This window comes from Solanum dulcamara, chromosome 2 (assembly GCF_947179165.1).
Source record: "Solanum dulcamara chromosome 2, daSolDulc1.2, whole genome shotgun sequence".
NCBI lineage: Eukaryota > Viridiplantae > Streptophyta > Magnoliopsida > Solanales > Solanaceae > Solanum > Solanum dulcamara.
In genome coordinates, this window is record NC_077238.1 from 3,480,888 (window position 1) to 3,503,546 (window position 22,659).

The 22,659-nt window shown below is 34.2% G+C and overlaps 3 protein-coding genes across 3 annotated transcripts; 2 read left to right on the plus strand and 1 right to left on the minus strand.

Moving 5' to 3' along the window:
- Positions 1-1,237: 1,237 nt before the first annotated feature.
- On the plus strand, positions 1,238-4,912 carry LOC129879470 (clavaminate synthase-like protein At3g21360). Its single transcript, XM_055953525.1, has 3 exons — positions 1,238-1,315; positions 3,612-3,865; positions 4,567-4,912. The coding sequence occupies exons 1-3, from the start codon at positions 1,238-1,240 to the stop codon at positions 4,910-4,912; spliced, it is 678 nt and encodes a 225-aa protein (XP_055809500.1).
- A 1,037-nt stretch (positions 4,913-5,949) lies between these two features.
- On the plus strand, positions 5,950-8,296 carry LOC129874362 (uncharacterized). The gene is made up of 4 exons (XM_055949638.1): positions 5,950-6,590; positions 6,694-6,771; positions 6,863-6,964; positions 7,830-8,296. The coding sequence occupies exons 1-4, from the start codon at positions 5,982-5,984 to the stop codon at positions 7,992-7,994; spliced, it is 954 nt and encodes a 317-aa protein (XP_055805613.1). The 5' UTR covers positions 5,950-5,981; the 3' UTR covers positions 7,995-8,296.
- A 677-nt stretch (positions 8,297-8,973) lies between these two features.
- On the minus strand, positions 8,974-15,740 carry LOC129880005 (protein decapping 5). Its single transcript, XM_055953802.1, has 8 exons — positions 15,466-15,740; positions 13,793-13,893; positions 12,781-12,852; positions 11,779-12,705; positions 10,732-10,797; positions 9,760-9,942; positions 9,527-9,637; positions 8,974-9,453 (listed from the first exon to the last, which is right to left on the minus strand). Exons 1-8 carry the CDS (start codon positions 15,617-15,619, stop codon positions 9,241-9,243), a joined length of 1,827 nt encoding a protein of 608 aa, XP_055809777.1. The 5' UTR covers positions 15,620-15,740; the 3' UTR covers positions 8,974-9,240.
- Positions 15,741-22,659: the final 6,919 nt, after the last annotated feature.

Sequence of the window (22,659 nt, forward strand, 5' to 3'; positions counted from 1 at the left end):
TTATTTTGTATGTGTAATTAAAGTGAGAAGATGAATAGTATATTCAGGGTAGGAGTTATAACTTTGTCATTAGATTTTGAAAAATTTAGTAACTTTAATTTAAATTTTATATTTATATTTGATATATATAAATAATTTATCAAAAACTTAATAAATTATGTTTTTTTATATTTTAAAATTCATAAACTCTGGAATGAAAGTCTAAGTTGTTGATGCCCCCAATTCTGCAGCATATGGCGTATTGATATTTTTTTCTTTACGAAGAGGAAATAAATACTTTATATAAATCCAAAATATTGTTAGGTCTCATTCTTTTAAACATATCATTGTTATTTCGTATATCATTAAAAATAAATGAAAACGTTAAAATTAAACAATTTTATCCGTAAAAATATAAAAGTGTGCCAATCCTTTTCAGAATGGATTAAAATGTTAATAGTAAATAAAACCTAGTATAATTCTCTTAATTTTCTAAGTAACTCTTCCAAATCATAATTTTTAAATTTCCTTGTTGCAATTTGATGTCAACAATGTTAATGGATTTTTCAGGTAAAAATCAAAGCTAAGTACAAGGACAGGATATGAAGACAAATTGGACCTCAGTTTCTTATGTTTTAGAGACAGCTATATAGTCATAAGCTAATAATTCACTTTACTTATAGTACTTCAATGAAGTTGACGAGATGATTTATCGGAATCAGTCTTTTTGCTTTTAAAAAATAATAATAAGAATTTTTTTTTCAAATATCACATATAAAATTATGTTGGATATGACATTGTTGTAATACTCTTTTCGTTCCTCTATACTTGTTCAATTTGCTTTCTACATTTTCTTTAAAAAAATGTCAAATTAAATATTTAATTTACTAAATTATCCTAATTAATGATCCTCTTAAAATTCTAAGTTTGATTATTAGATTACTTTTTGGCATTAATTAATTAAACTTGTAGTTGTTTACCAAGCAAAAATGTGAATACCTAGTTACATCTTATACTATATTATTATAAACAAAATGACAAAACAAATACACCAAACCATTTTAGAAATAATTAATTAATCACAAAGACAAAGGAAGAATCCAAAGAACAACATTGTCAATCATCACCTAGTCATTATTTTGATTCCCTTTTAATTACTATAAATACCATAACCCCCTTTAATTCCAATTCAAGAATTCATAGCCAAAATATCAAGAAAAAAACATCCAATTACAAGAAGAAGAAAAAAAATTAAGAAATGGAATATACTTGCAAGGATTTTAAAGTGGGCAAATGTGAAGGAGAAAAAATTGTTGATGGTGAAACTATGCCATTAGTTCTAAATCCTATTGAACCAAATTACAAGAATGATATCAACTCATTACTTGAATCTTTGGAAAAAAACAAAGATTGGTTTGATAATATTATTACAAAAAATAGTGCTGTTCTTTTAAGAGGATTTGATGTAAAAAATGCACAAAATTTTAATGATATTGTTGAAGTTTTTGGTTGGGAAGATATTAGATATGTTGGACCAGCACCAAGAACACATATTTACAAGAGAGTTTGGACTGCTAATGAAGGACCCCTTTCTGAATTCATATATTATCATCATGAAATGGTCCTTGTAAGTATTTTCATTTTCTTCTCAAATTTTCACTATTGATCATATTGTTTTTTTTGTTTTTCCGATCAGTGTCTGGTGTCCATATTGGATTCCAACTAAATCCGGATTCGTGCCGGGAAGTCCCACATTTGGGGGTAAAGAGCTCCCAAACAAAGGTGACTTCATACCCAAGGAGACGGGGACCCGAGACTTCTTGGTTAAGGATGAAAGAATATTTACCACTCCACCACAATCCTTGTTTGTATTATCCTGTCTTCTATGATTTTTGTAGACCCATTACTAAAAAAATATTATTTTTCTATTGAAATTTCTCAATGGAAAAATGTTCATTGGCTATTCTCATAGATACTTTAATTGAATCACTGAGAAAAAAAGATAATTTTTCACATGAAAAAATCAAAAAGTTTTTCGATATTTCAGTGAGAAGATATTTTTCACCATGTATTTTTTAGTGAGTTTGTTCGGTGGAAAATAGGTGAAAAAATCATGTTACATTTTATAACACAAATTTTTCGTTGATTCACGATAGAAAAACTTTATTTCTAGTAATGACCTTTTAAAAAGGTTATTTAATAGCCTTAATTATAAAGTTTTTATATGAGTTGTCCTTTATTTCTTCTTAAACATATTAGTTAGTTGATACTTACTAATATTAGTATGAGTATATATGGGGAAAGAGTACTAAAAGGTTTCTTATTTTTCGAAAGTGTCACTTACATATACATTGATATTGTTTTTTAAAAAACATTACACTACTAGGTCATTTTTATTTATACATTGGAACGTGTAACCTGTTTTATTTTTACAATTATAAATTTCACTTTTAATGAAAGGTTATCGTAAATAGTTTTTCGGTGATATGATATTGTAAAATTTTAATTTCTTTACCTTGTTAGTGGATAAATAATTAACTTTTTTTTCTAGAACCTTAAATATTAGAAACAAGGTGATTGGTTTATATTTTGTTTTATGTACAAAATCATTGATGTTCTTGAAAATCCTGAAAATTAATTGCTTAAAATATAAATGAAGGAAATTAATTATTTGGAGATATTCCTTTATATTAAAAGGCCATGCAAAATGCAAATGAACTTTACCTTTCCCATGTCGTTTTCTATTGTCACTTAGCATGGGTATTTTTATGAATTTGGTTAGACGGCCTAAAAGGCAATTATATTATAGTAGTATTAAACTTGATTAATGACTGGACTATTAAATGATAAATAGATAATGACAATAATATTTCTTTTAAGTGAAGTTTAATTTATTATATCAAGTTATTTAGCATTTTTATCAGGTTATTAATTAAGAGTTTAAGTTATATACATGTAACATGATTAATGTAAGGAACTTTTAACACAATTAAGTCATCCAAAAGATGTGTATAGATAAGTCTCTTTAAAATGTGAGATTAATTGTAATCTTAAAAATATAAAATAATTTACACACGATAATAATTGCTACTGATCTGATAGTGTAAAAATTACATAAACTCATAAACGCATGACTTAAAACTCATTATTAATTAATTCTTGTCATTGAGATTTTCTCTTGATTGTGTACATTTTTTTTTGTAACCACCGGCAGTGCAATAAGTGAAACTAGTTACTTGAAAAATTAAACAAGGTAAACAATTGTTAACATGTTAAAATATATTGATAGTATAAGAGTTATTTACAATTTCAACATATATATAAAACTAAAATAAACTGAAATTATTTTTTTGGCAACTAAACACTTTAACGGTTATTATTGTGTTTCGTGGACATTCGATGCTGACGTGATGTATAAATTTTGGAGGTGATTAAAAGATCTTTTTGTAAGTTGGAGTGTTCAGCTGACACAGTGAAAACAAGTTGAGGTGTCTAGATGTACATACTCATACTTTGAATGTTTACTTGCCGCTAAGATCAAGTTTGAGTGTTTGTTTATCCATTATGTCTTTTATATATAGTGATAGAGTAATAATTTTTTTGTATGGCATACTTATTTATTATATATTTAGATAAAGGAATTTCCAAAGAAAGTGATATTGTACTGTGAAATACCACCACCAGAAGGAGGAGAAACACCCTTTGTTCCAAGCTTCAGAGTAACAGAAAGAATGATAGAGGAATTCCCAGAAATTGTTGAAGAAATTGAAAAAAAAGGACTTAAATACACATTTAGTGCTCCAAGTAAGAATGACCAAGGTTCAATGAGAGGTAGAGGATGGGAGGATGCTTTTGGTACTTCTGATCCTATTGAAGCTGAAAGGAGGTAATTTAATCATTTATTACAATTTTTTCGATTTTCGTATGGTGTTTGATATCTGCTTTGGAGCTCGTTAATATGAATTCGTGTCTGAAAGTTCCACTTTTGGAAGGGAGAGGGGTGGTAAAGCACTAGTTCCTTACCAGAAGAGACTTCATGATACTCAGGGCTCGAACCTGAAACGAATACTTATTTCTCCACCACTACTTTTGATAACATATGATACATGATATTGTACTAATTAGACCTTCCTAACCAACTTTAGCAACTTGAGTTCTCATCAGAATACTAACTATGACAAGTTATTTTACTCAATATTGGTAAACCCTATTATATATTGAGTATACATAATCACTATCAAGAAGCAACAATCATAAAAGTTTGTCAAACTGCCTAACGTTTCGTGGAAAAAGTTGCTCGATATTTGTGTTAGTAGAAGGTAACAAATATCTGGTACAATGATTGACATGTTTAGGATGCACACACTACTATCATCCCAAAAAAAAAAACTTTTTACCTCTTAATCATACTCTATTATTTTTTGAGCGACTCACACATAATATAGTTGGTCTAATGTTATAACTAGTTCTATGACTTTACTTTATATATAGTGAGTAAAATTCGGTAATCATATGTGAACTTACTTAATCTTAGAAAACTACCCTATTTATAACTTCAATCATGATGAAAAATATTCTTGATTATAGGGCAAAAGCACTTGGAATGGAAATGGAATGGCTACCAAATGGTGGTGTAAAGACAATCTTAGGACCAAGGGATTTAACAAAGGTGTTTGATGGAAGAAAAGGAAGAAGAATGTGGTTCAACACATTGGTTGGAATGTATGGCAAAGACATAAGCTCAGCCATGATGTTTGATGGAACAGAAATACCACAACACATAGTAAAAAGATGTGAAGAAATAATTGAAGAAGAAAGCATACAATTCAAATGGCAAAAGGGTGATGTTCTTTTCCTTGATAACTTGGCTACACTTCATGGTAGAAGGCCTTCTCTTCCACCTAGGAAGGTACTTGTTGCTACTTGCAAGTAAATTAATTTTCCAAGTTGTCCTTAGAATTTTCACGAGTTCAGTCTATGAAAAGTAATAAGATCGTCTAAGGAGGTGTGTCGAAAAATGAATTGGTCATTTTAAGTTGATATTATTAGAATATTAAAATAAGGGAAGTAGAGACTTTGGAGATGTATCATTTTGTTACATCACCATATTCTTCCTAGAATTTTATGTATTACCAAGCTTTTGTTTTTTGAGTTTGAAATAAAATGTACTAGTAGAATTTCATAATAAAATGAAGTATACTATGGAGATGTATCATTTTGTTATCTCACAAGAATCTTCTCATAATTTATGAAATATGAGAATTAATCATGAGTTGATATTTATCTCAACCAAAATGGACTCATACTTTTATAATCCATTTAAATTTAAAGATTTGTACCACAAGGATTATGCATTTTTTGATCATTTACTTTCAAGTAGTCGATCAATTTCGCTATCTTATTCTTCAATTTTAACATTATGTGTTGTCTTCGTGACTTATTTCGTTATCATAATATTTGTTATTGCTACGGGTTTTTTTTCCATTATTTTCAGTATGACTTCTTTATTACTGTATTTATTTTACATATTTAATTTTTGATATATTTTACTTGAGTCAAGAATACATTAAAAACATCTTCAATACCTTTTTCTCAAGATAGGATTAAAGATGTGTACACACTTCTCTCCTCAGATCCACTTTTCTGTTGTTGTTGTTCAAAAAATGAACAAAAGAAAAAGAAAAAAAAATAGAGGTTTCAAATTTTTTAAAAGAATTGGGTGGAGAGTGTTTTCCACTTTAAATGGTCCATGCACAAATCAGAATTTAAATTAATCAGGTCAGTAAATTTTGAACATGAGTTGATTTAACAAAAAATATAATAAATTTTAACGTAACCACAATTAAAATTGAAGATTTAGAGATTACCAAAAACAAAAGAAAGAAAAAACCTTTTTTGAGAAAAATAAAAAAATGAGTTGTACTCTATAAATATCCAAACACAGCCTAATATTTTGGCGCTTAAAATCTTTCAATTCAGTTAATACAGTTTTCAACAGAGAAATGCAAAACGAACTTTCAATTTCCGTCGACTCTCGCTTAGCCATGCTCCGCCTCAGCTCCGGCGATGACGCCACCACCGGAGAATTTCCCGGCGACCAATCTCCTCATCAGCAATGCCACTCTTGTCGTTCCGTCGAGAAACAACCACATTTCTCACCTGAAATTCCCACCACCACCGCCGTCATTACAGCAGAGACACCTGCCACTTCATGTAAGAAAACTACCCTTTACGGCGGCGCTACCACCACCACCACCAAGGCAAAGAGACACTCAAACTGCCGTTTCTCTTCTTCTCTAGAAGAACCATTTCCTAAACGAACTGCCACCATTCTACCACCCATTTCCGCCGCCGCAGACGGCGGCGGCGTCGACACCTACAACAACAACAATAATAACCATTTCCAAGGTTTCATCAAAATCCCACTTCAAGAATCTCCGGTGACTCCATCACCTTCACCATCTCCGGCGAAACCACCATTAGCGCCGCCATTTCCTCGACCCCTTTATCGGACTACCTCGGATCCCACTGGAAAATCCCCTACCCTCCCACCTCATCGTAACCTCACAAGAACAACTAGCTGTTCACCAAATGAATTTCCTACTACAATGGTTTGTTTCGAAATCTTGATTATTATTTTCTCGATTTGTTAGATTTTCTTTCAATTTGATCCTAAATTTTAACAATTTCTCTTTGTTCATTTTCAATTTCCAGAAATCCCAAACTCACTGGTCACCAAATGTTCAAGAATTAGGTGGTTCAGTTAACAATGGAGAATCTCCTACAGCAATGGTTTTGCTCCTAAATCTTGGCTTCTAGAGAAGAAAAAAAAAGTTTCCTTTTTTTTTTTTGCTTACTTTTTATTTGTTGTTGTAATTTGCAGAGGCTGAAGAGAATGAAAGATGGAATGAGAGAAATGAGACAATGGTGTGATCTTATGATTCAAGAAGAAGAAACTTCCCATGAAGAAAACAAGATTGTAAAGGTATATTCAATTTTCATTTTCTATATTAATGGTGTTTTTGTTCATCTGTTTAATGGGGTCTGGGGAGCGTGTAGAGTGTACGCAAACCTTACCTCACTACCTCAGAGGTGAGTTAGAGAGTTTGTTTTTGATAGATTCCCGGCTCAAGGCAGCAAAAAAATGACCTTTTAATGTGATGGGGTTCTTTCTATTTTGTTTAACATTCTAAACAAAAAATATCACTTAGAATTAATCTTGTTTACTGTGATTAGGGGTTTTTGCTGTTTTGTTTAGTATTCATAGGAGAGCTAAAAGGATTTACCTTTTGAACACTTAGAATTAGTCTTGTTTACTGTGATTAGGGGTTTTTGCTGTTTTGCTTGATGTTCATTATAGAGAAGAAAAGATTTACCTTTTAAGCACTTAGAATTAGTCTTGTTTACTGTGATTAAGGATTCTTGCTGTTTTGTTTAATGTTCATAATAGAGCATAAAAAGATTTACCTTTTAAGCACGTAGAATTAGTTTTGTTTACTGTGATTAAGGATTCTTGCTGTTTTGTTTAATGTTCATAATAGAGCATAAAAAGATTTACCTTTTAAGCACTTAGAATTAGTTTTGTTTACTGTGATTAAGGATTCTTGCTGTTTTGTTTAATGTTCATAATAGAGCTGCGGAAGCTCGGTGTACTAAAACTCCCGCTATGCGCAGGGTCCGGAGAAGTGCCCGACCACAAGGGCCTATTGTCCGCAGTCTTACCTTGCATTTCTGTCGGAGGCTGTTTTTATTTAATGTTCATTATAGTGCAGAAAAGATTTAATAAACAGTTAGAATTATTAGTTTTGTTTACTGATGAGGTTCTTTTTTTACTACTTGTTTTCCACTAGGATGATGAGACAGATAGTGGAGGAGGAGAAGCATTGTGTGAGGAGGCTGTGTGGGTGGAAAGAATGGGGAACTGTTTGATTCTTCATTTCAAGTGTCCTTGTGGTAAAGGCTATCAGATTCTGCTATGTGGAAATAACTGCTACTATAAACTCACCAATTTCTGAAACTTTGTTTCACTCAACATGATTTTAAAAAAAAGACTAATTGGGATCAGATTCACTTGATAATCATAGAAGAACTAACTGGTTCAATATACTTTAGTTGCATTCTTTACTTTTTTTTCTTTAAAGTTGGAGTAGTCTACTTTAGTTTGTTTTTAGTCAATGAGTAAACCTTGTTTCATTCCTTTTAGATTTGTGGATATGTTGCTTTTATGCATAGAATATATTATGCCTTCCTTTATAAGTTCGACATAAATTGTAGTAGTAGAATTTAACTGTGAATGAAGTATATACTTTGGAGATAATCTCATTGAGTAGTCTCACCAAAATCTTTGTCCCAGAACTTATGCAATATGAAGCATTTCTCTGTGTATTAAAATTTAGAGGTGTGCAGATTAGCTGTGTCTTGACTTCCAAAAGTTGTATAAGAGGCAAAAACAAAAAAGATTAGATAGTGTAAACAGAACAAAAACAACAATGAAATAATGCGGTAACTAAAACACAATAGAAAACAAATGGCAACAGATATCAAAAGAAACATTAAGGCTAATACAACGACATAGGCGGCACTCTCAAACTTCCACCAAGTCTAGTCCCACCAAAAAGAGAATCAAAGTTCAACTACCTACTAATCTTCTATCATAATTTGCAACCTCCATACTTGTAAATACTAGCTTTGACTATTAATTTTTGCAAATGCAGAATCCAAAACACACGCTAAATATACAATGTCTATTTTGAATATTAATAGAAGTTTCTATTCACAAATATCAACTTTCACAAACACATTGTTTCCAAGTGAAGATAACGTCCCAACATAATTTGCAACTTCCAAATGCTCTTTTCAACTTCAAATATCGTCTTTCAACTTCAACCACATAATGCCCAAATGCCAACTGAAATTTTGGAACCGCAAGAATATCTCTGAGGGAACAAAACTTCTTCAAAGTTGGAGTTGTGCACGAAAATTATTGAAGGAAAATGGGAAATGTCAAATTTTCACATTGCAATCGACAAGCAAATTACATCCAATGAAGAGCCATTGTGATTATGAAATTTGCAGCTAGAAAAATGAGCTCTATAGCCCAAGGAGGAAAATCGAACATACGTTTACAGCCAGAATTTATTCTTCGGAAACGCAGACAAGATGCACAAAAGTTACAGCAGAATTAGATAGTACTAACAATATCCTTGCCTAAAAGAGGCAGATATTTGCTTCTAGCTCAACCTTGATAATACACCTATGCTTTTACAAAGTACGGGATGGCACACCACGGCCTCTGCCCCTACCACCACCATAACCATAACCATAACCATATCCATATCCATTTCCATTACCGTTCCCGCTTCCGCTTCCATATCCATATCCTCCTCTTCCATAATATGAACCCCGAGAACGTCCACCACGTCCAGGACCACGACCACCCCGGCCGCCCCTGTATCTTGAGAAATCTCCAAATGTCTGCGCACCCATCAAACAGATTAGTTCCTTGAAGAATCACGTCAGGATAGTAGAACATAAGAAACAGATATACCTCAACATCTATCTTCCTTTGCTCAGAGAACCTGGTCCTTCCATGATTTGAGTCATGGTCAAGTGCATTACTTGACAAAGAGTCGAAAAAGTCATCCTTGTTGTAAACAGGCTGCAGGGAAAAAAGGGTATGCATTAGGATGATACATAAACATACACACACAAAGATAGTACCGAAATCCATGGACAAGAGTATGCATTAGAATTAAGGTTGACGAGAATTCAAGTAAACACCTGGACATCAATCTTAGGAAGATCATCCTCATATTCGTTGTAAGAGATGTCCTCATCGCTGCCATTTCCATCTCCTTCTCTGTTACTTTTGCCAAGATGACCCCATACTTCATCTTTCTTGAACTTCTCATTCATAGCCGTAAAATCAAAATCCTCATCAAACGTTGTTACTGGCCTTGAAACCTGGCAAGGAAGTTAATCAATCTCCCGTCATTAACTACACCAAGCAAAGGCCAATCTACTATAAATCACAAGCCCGACCAAACAATTCCAGCCATCAAAAGTCAATTAACCAAACGACGCTGCTCTAATACATTAACCTTAGTAATATTTAAGAAACGAGTCAGATTGTTCATTGGAGTGCACAAATTATGGACTTAAGATTCATTCTTCAATGTAATATATATATATATATATATATATATATATATAGCAGAAACTTTAACAAACATACTAGTTTAGCCAGAATAACAGCTATCACAACTGCAAAATAGGGTAAACGACAATGAAACTCAAGCAATCAGACAAAAGTGGGCATCATGTACCAGTCTTCTACTTGTAATCAAACCTACCCACATAACTTGTATGGCCATGCACACTCAAATGCTTGGTGATGCCACCAGAACTAACAACAAATACTACCAAATCACTGTTCTAAGAAATACTCTGCCTACAGAATTCCCTACAATGCATGCATAGCTTGTATTAGTGTTTGAATTAACTCAACTAGTTTAAATTGAATGCAAGAATTTGAACTAATCCCCTTTTGGCCATTCATCAAAGAAAAAAGTTTTCTCATTGAAAGGGGCAGATTAGGAATTTGTGACCTCCATAAAAGGACTTATAACTCCAGACTGAAACTATTTACAAAGAACAGAATCGATTAAATTAAAGACATCAGATGCAGTTATGACTATAATGCCATAAAAATGTATGGGCTGATAATGGCTTGAAATGCACATAATCCATTACCCCCATTCCTCTTCCACCACGCCCTCTGTAGTTGACGTAACGCGGTTGATATGGAGCTCCATTTGTCTGGAAGAAAAGAAAATGAAAGAAGATTATTAGCTTCCCAAACAATATCATATGATTTTGCCACCACATCATTGTGAAGGACATCACGAGTCTTTCCCTTTTTATTTTGGAGTCACAGGTCTAATTTTAAGCAATAAAGAGAAAGGAATAGAGGTTCAGAGCAGTGCAATGTTAAAAATGATTACTACATTGGTCACTAAAAAGTATTTTCATAACCAAGCAGCTCCTAAATATTCAACATGCTCCTGCATAAGTGTAAGCATCAAATACAGTCAAGGTAGACTAGAATTAATACTATGTGGCTCAAGTAAATCCTCACCAAAATTCTTTCTCCTAATGAACTTCATTCATGAGTCAATTTTTTTCTTTTCAATAGATCCTTCATAAAGAATAGCAGCAATAAAACAGAAGTGGAAGTAAATGTATCAAGAGGACTACAAGTAAAGATCGACAGAGAACTGGTCACCTAACAAGTATTTTCATAACCAAGCAGCCTTGAAATAATATCAAGTCATAACATAAGCATCAAATACACATAAAGGTAGTAGACAGGACACCATATTAAATACAATAACCATGGTTATTGTCTAGAGCAGACTGCATAACAACCTTACAGAGACATCTACCCAGATTAACCCGATGTTTGATAGAATTATCTCCTTCTCTCACTATGATAAATAAACAAACCCATCAAATAAAAAAGACTAGATTAACTTTTGCCAGAAAAGGCAGTTAAAAATTATGCTAATTAAGTATTTAATCAACTATTCCAACTTAATTACAGATAGCCCCCTTAAGTCGCAAGCATCCAATTTTTTTTTTCAAATTAAAAGTTCAAACAATATTATAATACCCTGGGAAATGGAAATTGATTAGCCTAATATTGTCCACACAGGACGATCAAGAATGTAAAAATAAATGAATTAAGTAGATAAAACTTTAAAACACTCGGTAATAAAATAAATAATCATAAAAGAGCACCTTCTGCACACGTGTCTGAGGTGGTAATGGTAATATTGGTGGCTGAGCTTCTGTTTTAGCAGGAGCTGAAGCTTCTGAAGATGGTGTAGGCAATACTTGAACTACTTCTACATCTCTTTGAGCTGTCTGCATAGATTGAGTTGACGGAACATCAATTGGTCCAGATTGCAGCAGCTGCCCTGGAGTTACCAGCAGCGGTGTAGGTGTCTCCACTAGATTAGAAGTGGATGGCCCCACAATAGTAGATACAGATTGAGACAAAGCTTGGTTAGGTACTTGATTAGGTTTAACAGATACTGGCGGAACAACAGGATTTACATCAGGACTTGTTGTCAAAGGAGGCAAAGTCGGTAAACTAGCACTTAATGTCGAAGTGGGGATAGCAGAAACAGAAGCCTTCTTTGAAATTGCGCTGGATATTGTTTCAGTCACAGGTACCACAGGTTGCAGCGATGGTGCAGTTGAAGGCAAAGTAGCAGCAGGTAAAGAACTAGAGGTTAAACTAGTAGTTGTTGGCATCAATGAAGAAGGGTATTCTGGGAAGTTTGGCGCCTGTAGGCTTGATCCTCCAGTTGGCAAAGACGAATTGAAACCAGAAAACTGCATCTGCGGCATGGAAGGAGGCATGGCTAGTCCGGGAGGAGGACGAAGCAAAGATTGTTGCTGCATTTGTGGTAGTCCATTGGGTGCACCATAAAAACCTTGCCAATACATTGGCATAGCAAGTCCACCAGCACCGGCATTTGGAGGAGGAGGAGATGGACCCCAAGATCCCATATTACCTCCAGGTTGATACAAAGGCAGGCCATTTTGGAATGTTGAGCCAGGATGTCCCGGCTGTGCAGAATGGGAACTTAGATCAGTCAAAGATCCACCAACAGCAGCAGGTAAACTTGCCGATGTGGTAGGTGGTCGAGGATAGTGAGACTGAAAGGTTGGTTAGAAAAATTAGAATTCAATCAAACATAATATTAAGCATTTGTGCAATTTCTTTTTACTTACCTGGATAATAGCTGGGTCATTGTTTATAGGTGGTGTAGTTTGAAGAGGTGGCGAAGACTTAACTTGTAAATCCTGCAAGAAGCAAAACATTTTATTGGAAAGCTGGGCCAATGCAACTCATTTACGAAACACTACCTGTGCAAATATCACAGCCTGACTTATGTCAAGTTTAGGAAAAGATAATGTCTGCGTTTAAAGATACCTGACATGCAAATAGATCCAATATGATGCACAATATGATTAATAATTTTCCTCTCACTCTCTCACCCTATCCTTGAGTATTCTAACTTTCAGAGTTTCATCCACGAAAATCCTCTGCCTATCTCTCATGTTTCTCAATTATTAGGTACCACTTTAAGTAGGGAGGCCGAGTTTTATACTTAAAATACTCAGGTTTCAGAATGAAGTGTATCTAGCTCAACATTTCGACCAACAAGACTCCTCAGCTAATGCTGATTCAAAATGCTACAGAGGAAATGACTGATAATGAATATCAGTGCACATGGCCTCTTCTTCACCTTCTCCATAGAACATGATTTGCTAATCCGATGATCACATCAAAAGGGTATCGGCACTATCATCTTACCTAAGGACCAAGCTACATAGCGTAATGAAATTGTGTCTTGACCACAAAGATGAAAAGAAAGGTAATAGCTAAGTTGAAAAACAAGTTCCGACTTTTATTTAATGCCTTTTGTCTCTCCAACATCAACCCCGAAGTTAAGCACTTCATATAATGGAGAAAATTGTATATCTCAGAGTACCATAAGACTAAAGAGAAGCTTGCTCCAACTTCTGAAATAAGCTTTCGAACAATTAAAACACTAGAAACTCCTTGGAGATATAAATGGGCTTAAGATATCTACAGAACTATTTATTAAGTAAAATAAATAAAAGGAGAGAGATCTCACAGAACCAAAAAAAATGCCAAGAACTACGTGAAGGCATTTCAGTATAACAAGCAACAAAAAAACATAAAATAACATAGCAGACTAATGTCAGAGCATATTACCTTGATATCACTTCCACGAAAAAGTATGTATTCATAAATCTTGTCACTTGGAGGTACTTGAGGACCGTCCTTCTTTCTTCCCTCTGTTCCAAATGATCTTACTGCAATGACAAATCATAACCAATTGCCAGATCCTATAAGTCACTTTATACTTTCATTGAACACATTGTTAACAACAGAAGTTCAACCTAGAAAACTATATTACAGTATAAGTAGAATAAACTCAATTTTACTATATTTTCCAATCTTTCTCCTCTTTAGTGGACCAAAGATCAACCTTTTTGCTTGACTTTCAAAATAGCTTTACCCCATTGTCATATCACTATCATGAAAGTCAAGAAAGTAGGACTATAGACATGATTCAATGTCGGGATTGATTTCACAATGCTTCTTTGAATTTGTGAAACAACAAATACACAAAAATTAACTTAGTTCACATTTTTCTCTGCAACGAATTATCTTCACTCACCCTCAGAAGTTCAATTTTGTTACAAATAACACAAGAGCCTCCCTGATACCCCTGATACCACTTGCAGCAATGTTCCATCATGTTAATTCTTAACTAAGATACCAACTTTATATACTATCAATTCTACATGCATGAGCACATCCTTACACACATACTCAAAAAATGCAATATACAAATTCTCAGGAACATCAAAACACCTAATTCAGATCATTTTTGCTCTTAGAACATAAAAATCATAACTTCCTATGATCTTTAAGTGATTCCTATAATCAGTAATGGATTTTTTTTTAAAAAAATCGAAATCACCAAAGCATAAATTATGAGATAAACCAAATTATGTACTAATGTAGTACAATAACCCAACAAAACACATTGAAGCACATAATTCAACTCAAGCTTCCTATTAAACAGAAAAAATTAAAATTTAAAATCTCAATTTCTCAATAAGCTTTGAACAAAACACATAATTCAACTCAATTTTTCTCTCCATACAGAAAGAAAGAAAGAAAGAAGCTAAAAAATCTTCATTTTCAACCAGCTTTGCTCTAAGCAAGTAACATCGCGTAAGAACACAATGTAATTATTATTATCAAAAAAAAAACATAGCATAAGAACACAAAAGCAGCTAGCTAAATCAATCATTAATCAGACAAAATAAGGATCGAACTTTTAAAAAAATCGATAAACTCACCAAAATTAACAGGAAAAATACTCAAATTTTTAATCAACTTTGAACAAAGCACACAATTCAACTCAATTTTTCTCCTAGAACAGAAAAAAAAAATCTCAATTTTCAACCAGCTTTGCCCTAAGCAAATTACATCGCCTAAAAACACAAAAGCAGCTAGATAAATCGATTATCAATCAAAACTACAAGGATCTAACTTCAAAAAATCGACAAACTCACCAAAATTAACAGGAAAAATCTCAATTTTTCAATCAGCTTTGAACAAAGCACATAATTCAACTCAATTTTTCTCTTAAAACAGAAAAAAAAACTAAAAATTCACAATTTACAACCAGCTTTGCACTAAGTAACATCGCCTACAAACACAAAAGCATCTAGATAAATCAATAATCAAACAGATACATAAGTATCTAACTCCATAACAATCGATAAAAATCACCAAAATTACACTAAAATTAACAGAAAATTCCAACAAAAAAAAAACTACGCCGGATTACAAATAAACAAATAAAATACCGTTTCGAAGACCGATACTGGACTCATCAGTGTTGATGTTATAGAGAATGCCTTCATACCGGATCTCACTCTTCGAAGTCAAGCTAATTAAACTACCGATATACGAATCCGCCGATGATCCACTAGATCTCGCCGACGAACTCTCCGACGCCATAACTTTTTGCTAAATTTCTACTGAAAAACTCATATATCTAGAGAGAGAAAGAGAACGGAGGATGAGAGAGAGAGAGTTGACTACTTGAAGATGATTTTTGTGTGTAGGGTTTTTTCGTATTTCTAACTTTCTACGGCGTTTTTTTTTTCTTTTTTTTTCTGTAATTATCGATTTCTTTTAAATAGCAATTAGGTCTTGTACATTGTGCAAGGTTGATTGTATCTTTGATTGCTTTTTGAAGTAAATATCATAGTAAATCAGGAATGGATACGATGTTAGAAAAAATACATCAAAGTGATTCAATAGAGATAATATCAAATGTTATTCTCAAACATGATCGAAAAATTGTGAAAGATACAAAATCAAGATAGTCAGGTCGGTGTCATTTCAATATAATTTATTTAATTATAGAAATATAAAATTAAATATTAAATTCGTGATCGATCAAGATAAGGTCGAAAATCCTAATCATATATTGGGTGAATCAAGAAGCGATGCGTAGCAGAAAGGATAGATCGAAAGTGACTCAATAAAGATAATATCAAATGTATGTTATTCTCAAAACGTGATTGAAAAAAATAATTTTATTTGTGAAAAAATCTAGTCTAAATAATTAAAATTGATGTCATTTCAACGAAACTCGTCTGACAAGATAAGATCAAAAATTTAGTCATTATGGAAGAAAATGAGATTTTCGCCCACCAGCCTTTACAGTTTACATAATTGAAGTAAACGTACAAACAATTGAATTTATAAGAGCAAGATTCATATATGATACTTCCTAGGGTTTAGCTACAAAAAGTCTTCTATATTTTGCTTAGGACATCTGATTTTTATTCATTTAGTAGAAATATACTTATGAATTGTAATCTCAAGCTTTCAAGTGCTATAATAAAGAACACTTCATATTTTTTTTCGAAAACAATGTGATTAGGCTACATCGAAATTCTGACTACTTTATTTAGTTTATTTCTTTAGTTATTGTTCAAATTTCGACACAAAATATATTTTTTCAAGTAAATTTAATTCAGTCTAAGTATTTGGTTACTTCAATTCACAGTCTTTAAATAATGTACACACATTTAATTGTATTAATTTAAGAATAAAGAAATGATGAGGTAAAACGTAGTCATTTTTGGACTTGGAAGTCTAACAAATAGGGAGACAAATATGTATAACTTTTCATAAAATGATCAAAACAATTGTTGAATGATGAAACTAGTTGAAGGATGGTATTACATGCACACTAGATGTTAGTGTAACATTTTAATATTAATATAAATATATTATATATCACATTTTTTTTTATTTTTTTTTTTTTACGGGAACAGACCCTACACGAGGCTCCCACCTCTCGTGCACAGTCAGGGGTTAGGCAACACCCCCAAGCCTTAACATAAATAATCAAATTAAAAATACAAGGAGGGGGACATAAACCTTACCTCCGATCCTATGGTGGTTCATAAGTCGGCTAACCTATTAAGGTCGGCTAACTCATCCCCGATACAAAAAGATACTAACTATAACTAGAAAGCAGTAAACCTGTGAGAGGACTCCTCCCGGTACAATTCAACTATGAAAGCATAAATGAGGGAGACTCTCCCCTTCCATGAGAAAAAAGAAAAGTAACCTACACTAGTCCTATTCCAACTATGCTACGTACCAGACATAGCTACATTGAAGAAGAACAAGTATACGAAACTTCTATCTCGCATGGGAATGGGAAAATTCTTTTCATCTTTGCTCTTTTTAGTCTTGTCGTACCAAGTCGGTCCAAGGAAGTTTGCAGCAACAACAATCACAGTTAAGGGGGATGAAATGATAGGAAGTAAATGTAGCCATAGCAGTCATCTTGCTTGGGATTGTAGTTAAGGAAGCTGAGGGACAGAATATTTGTAAAATGCATTTTGTATGTGGTGCAACCCTGACTTGAGTTGCTGGTTGGAAGTCTATCAGTGTGTGCCTTACACTTTGCATGATTCCAGTTCTGTCGAGGCTGATCAGGGATATACCTGCCCAAACAACTAGCCAAAGAGCCAAACAAGTATAAGATCTGTGAGGGCTGTTGCAATCCTGTAGGCAGCTTCTTGTTGCCTCCAAAGGTGAGTTGATCAGCTCCTTTGAAGGTACCTTATATGCCAACCAGGATGGGCTTTGAGTACAAGGTTGTCTCCCTCTGTTTGACTCTTTGTGGAACTGTACACAGCTTCTTGTTGCCTCCAAAGATAGAGTGATCAGCTCCTTTGAAGTGTTCAGCTCATTAAAATACCTGCACATGTCCACAAAAACAAGACAACATGCTAACAAGAATTGTAGATGGTCCTTCTGAGCTGCAGTGCTTGTTGCTGCATGTTTCTGTTCCTGCACATAACAAGTGGACATAGCCAGGAGCTCCAGGAAGCTTGAGTTGTAGGGGGAGCTGTTGCAGGTGCTGCATCAAGGGATTTGGCATGAGAGTAGTGTTGGTGTGTTGTTGAGTTCCTAAGCTGCCATGTTGTTGTCTCCTCAGATCAGAATGTGAAATGGGGAATAATTCTCTAAAGCAGTCCCAAATATCACTCTTTGCTGCAAGGATGCTGTGGCTGGTTGCAGCTCCTCTTGTTGATGGTCTTTGTAGCTGCTGCATTCCACATCTGTGAAGTTGTTGTTGCTTCCACTCAAATTCAGCTTCAGCACTCTGTGGTATGATATCTGCAACTGCAGCTTCATGGATTTTGCAGCTTCTGATGTTCCAGCAGCCTGCATTCACAACTAAACAACCACACAAACAAGAACAATGGTCTCCCAGATTAGACTCCCATAATGAGTGTTGATGGGTGCTGCTGCTGCCAGGAGGTTTAATAGATGGTGGCTTAGCTATTGGAGAGTTCTTGTGTGCCTGCATACTATCCAATCTCAGTTGTTGACACTCCAGCACCAACCCCTTGATGTGAGTTCTGGTTGCATGGAGGAATTCCACAAGCTGCAAGCTCCAAATAGTGAATTGCTCCATCATGCCACTGCTGTAATATGCATCACACATAGTTGGCCCTCCAACTGTGGATTGATATGTTGCATGTGTACAAGTTCCTGCACAGTCAAAAGGTAGAAGGAAAGGAAAGAAAAAGAAAAATGCTACTCTAATCCTAGGTAGGAAATAGCCAAACAAACAGCAGGATGGTCCTTGTGCAGGGGGTTTGGAGATTGTATTTGATTTGATGGTTGTATTTGTGATATATTCTATGTAGTTGTTGTTATTACATGTTGATGAATCAATCCAGCAACCTGCATCAATACAACAAACAACCAAAGGCAAATAGGAACCTGCACCAGTTAGCAAACAGGAGAGGACTTCCAAGAGAGCTTTGGGTTTCAACGACGCTCGACTAATGTTTCCAATTATCCGATTGAGTTGAAACTTCTTGAGATATATCCAACCAGCCCTTTCTTTAGTTCTGCAAGTTTTGGAGATTTTTTGCCCAAGTTGGAAAAAAGGACCTCTCTTTAGGCTTAAGGCAGCTGAAATTTTCAATGTCGCTCGCCTAACGCCTCCAATTGTCCGTTTCGGCTGAAACTTCTTGGGCCTTGTCAATATATTATGTTCTGAAACCCTGCAAAGATTGGAGCCATTTGGACAGGTCCACATGCTGCATCTCACCCTGCTCATGCTGCCCTGCTGAGGCTTAGATGTTGCAGGGTGGTTGGAAGTTGTATTTGTGCTTTTCTCTATGTATTTGTTGTTAAAGGATGTTGATACATCACTCCAGGAACCTGAAATAATACAACAACCAAAAACAAACAAAACAAGGCTTGCACAAACTAGCAAAAAGGAAGGGGGCTCAATAAGATCTTTGGAGACTCTTATCTTTTTCCAAGTCGCTCGACTAACGTCTCCAATTATCCTTTTGACCTGAAACTTCATGATGTTTGCATGTATGGTCTTTTCTTTATCCCTGCAAATTTTGAAGGCTTTTTGCCCAAGTTGGAAGTTCCAAAAAGCAAAATGCTTTCTCTTTAGGCTTAAGACAGCTGAAATTTTCAATGTCGCTCGCCTAACGCTTCCAATTGTCCGTTTGGGCTGAAATTTCTTGAGCCTTGTCAAAATAATATGATCTGCAATCCTGCAAAGTTTGGGGGCCTTTGGATAAGTCCACAAGCTGCACCTCACCCTGCACATGCTATCCTGCTGAAGATTAAGTGCTGCAGGGTGGTTGGAGTTTGTGTTGGTGCTTTTCTCTATGTATTTGTGGTTAATGAATGTTGATCCATCACTCCAGGAACCTGAAATAATACCACAACCAAAAACAAACAAAACAAGGCTTGCACAAACTAACAAACAGGAGGGGACCTCAGTAAGAGCTTTGGAAACTATTAACTTTTTCCAAGTCGCTCGACTAACGTCTCCAATTATCCGTTTGACCTGAAACTTCATGATGTTTGCATATATGGCCTTTTCTTTATCCCTGCAAATTTTGAAGGTTTGACTCCCAGGCTGGAGCTTCCTATTAACAAGTTTCTCTCTCTTTAGGCTTAAGACTGCTGATTTTTTCAACGTCGCTCGCCTAACGTCTCCAATTATTCTTTTGAGCTGAAACTTGTTGAGCTTGTCCAAATTAGTATAAGATGCAATCCTGCAAAGTTTGGAGGTGTTTGGACATGTCCACTTGGTACAAATCACCCTGCACCAACAAACAGAAAAACACAAAGGCAAGTAATTCTGCAGGTTATAATAGCTACTACTATTGTCTTGTATGTGTTCCCTGAAAGTTGCAGTTTTGTGACTTTGTTGCTGCAGGATGTTGTTGCTGAGGAAGGTAAGATGTAGGCTGAAGTTGCAGTACAAAGGGCTCCTTATGCATGATCCTGTGGTATTGCATCCTCTAACAGCCTTCCAAAGATGAGTTGCAGCAGTTGGATTAGGCAAACTTCCACTTGTAGTTTGTTTCATCCTGCTACTGCTGCACCATGGGGCTAAGTTTGTTTCTCCAAGGATCCACATGCTGCTGCTCACCTTGAAATTTTCCAGACCTGCAACTACCTGCATATGCAATTGGAAAAGAAAGGAGGAGAGAGGTACCCTAAATCCTAAATCTATTGGTAAGGAGATTATCCTATTAAAGCAGTAAATTAGGGAGACTCTCCCTTTTTCAATGGACCTGATTATCATTATTAAAATCAGTAAATATTTCAAGGTATGAAGAATTTCCTTCAATGTGGTTGATTGATCTTCTTCATCTTGGTTCTCCTGAAGCTAGCCATGCCAGCTTTGTCCATTTTGTAGTGTCCCTTGGTTTCTCTTGGAAGCTGCTGAAAGCTGTAGTAGTGTTGTGTATAGCTTTTCATGTGGCTTTCCTTTGAGAGTGAATCTGCAGTGTAATTAGCTTCCCTAAAGATATGCCTGAACTGGAAAGTCTCCAGTTTGCTAACCAATACCTGCAGTTCAGTAGTATAAGCAACAATGTTCCATGGAGGTTTAGCCTCACATTATGTATCATGTTATGGCAGTTTGTGGACATTATATTTTTGCATCTTTACTCTCATCAATTGTGGTAGAATGAGGTTATTAGTTGTTAGTAACTTTTGTAGCTATCAACTCATTTCACCATTATTCTACTTGTAACTTATGTAACCTTTGGCCATTTATTTAATCAATTTACTACCCATAATCTTTCTATTCATTGTAAGGAATAATTCCTCACGTATAAATAGTAATGGATTTGTGTACAAGAAAATAAGAATAAAAAAGAGTGAAGAAAGATGAGAAGTGTGGATAATATTATAGTGTGTAGTAGTGAAAAAGAGAGTTGAGACAAAGAAAATATTCTAAGTCTTCAACTATATTCACTATACAAAAAAAGAGTATTTATATGTTGAAGGAGTGTGTTCTTTTTACGGAGCTTTAGACTCTTCAACTAATCCGGAGTTGCATGAGTCATACGATTTGTTGGGCTGTTGTATCCTGAAGGGGATAAGTCAAGAGTATTACTGCTGTATCGGTGTAGATTATGTCGCAATAGGCTTGAATCTCCTTAAAGAGAGTGAGATATTCGCACCTCAACCTGAATATATTTTTATTCACTTGTGTCATTTTATTTTTAGTTTTAATTTATTATATTTTTATATACCATTTCAAGAGCATTTTGTTGATGATGATAACCCTATGAAAAATATGAATTTAGCTACGGGTTAATTGAGAAAATTTGTGTTAAAATTCAACTTTTGCACGTAACAAACTCTAATATGTTGATAAAAATAATAATTTAATAAGGCAACATATTGTGATTGAAATCCTGGGGGCAATGAAATAATTTAATAATTCAACCTTATCACCTAGTATTTATTTAGTTGTATAACTACTATTCCACTTCAGAATAAACATTAAGCTAATGTCGGTGTCACAATGTGGAAAAAGACAAATAAGTAATTTTTTTTATTTGTTAACTCTTCATGATATAGTTATTATTTAGTAAATATTATCGGTGAGAAGTGACAAATATCCCATGAAACTAGTTGAGACACGTGCAAGCTGTCCCCAAACATCAGGATTATGAAGAAAAAAAAAAGTTGAGATTTTTTCATGTTTCATTTGATAAAGGGAATATTTCACAAATAACGCTATTTAACGCCGCCCATTCTTTACGATATACACTGAGATTTTTTTCCTAAGTACATTGTATTCGTGCATATGTAATATCTAATTTTAGTTGAAATTGCACGAATACAATATCTGATCTTAACGATATGTGTATGTATGTGTTTTCAAAGCAAAAGTTGGATGTATGCATATGTATATGAGAGAAGAAACACCTAAAAATATATGTTGTATATATGACATACGTGTATGTTAGGTATTTATTGTCATCTATATCAAGAGATCTTATTTCCTCTGGGGAGTTTTTAATATACAAATATGTATATCTTCTGTAAAAATACATAATATCGATATATTTTCTAATTTTTAAAAAAATTATAAAGAGTAATAAGGAAATCGAAACCGCTACGTCAGGTAATTTCTCATGGATGATACCAAAAATATAATGGACTAGTGAATTAAACCATTT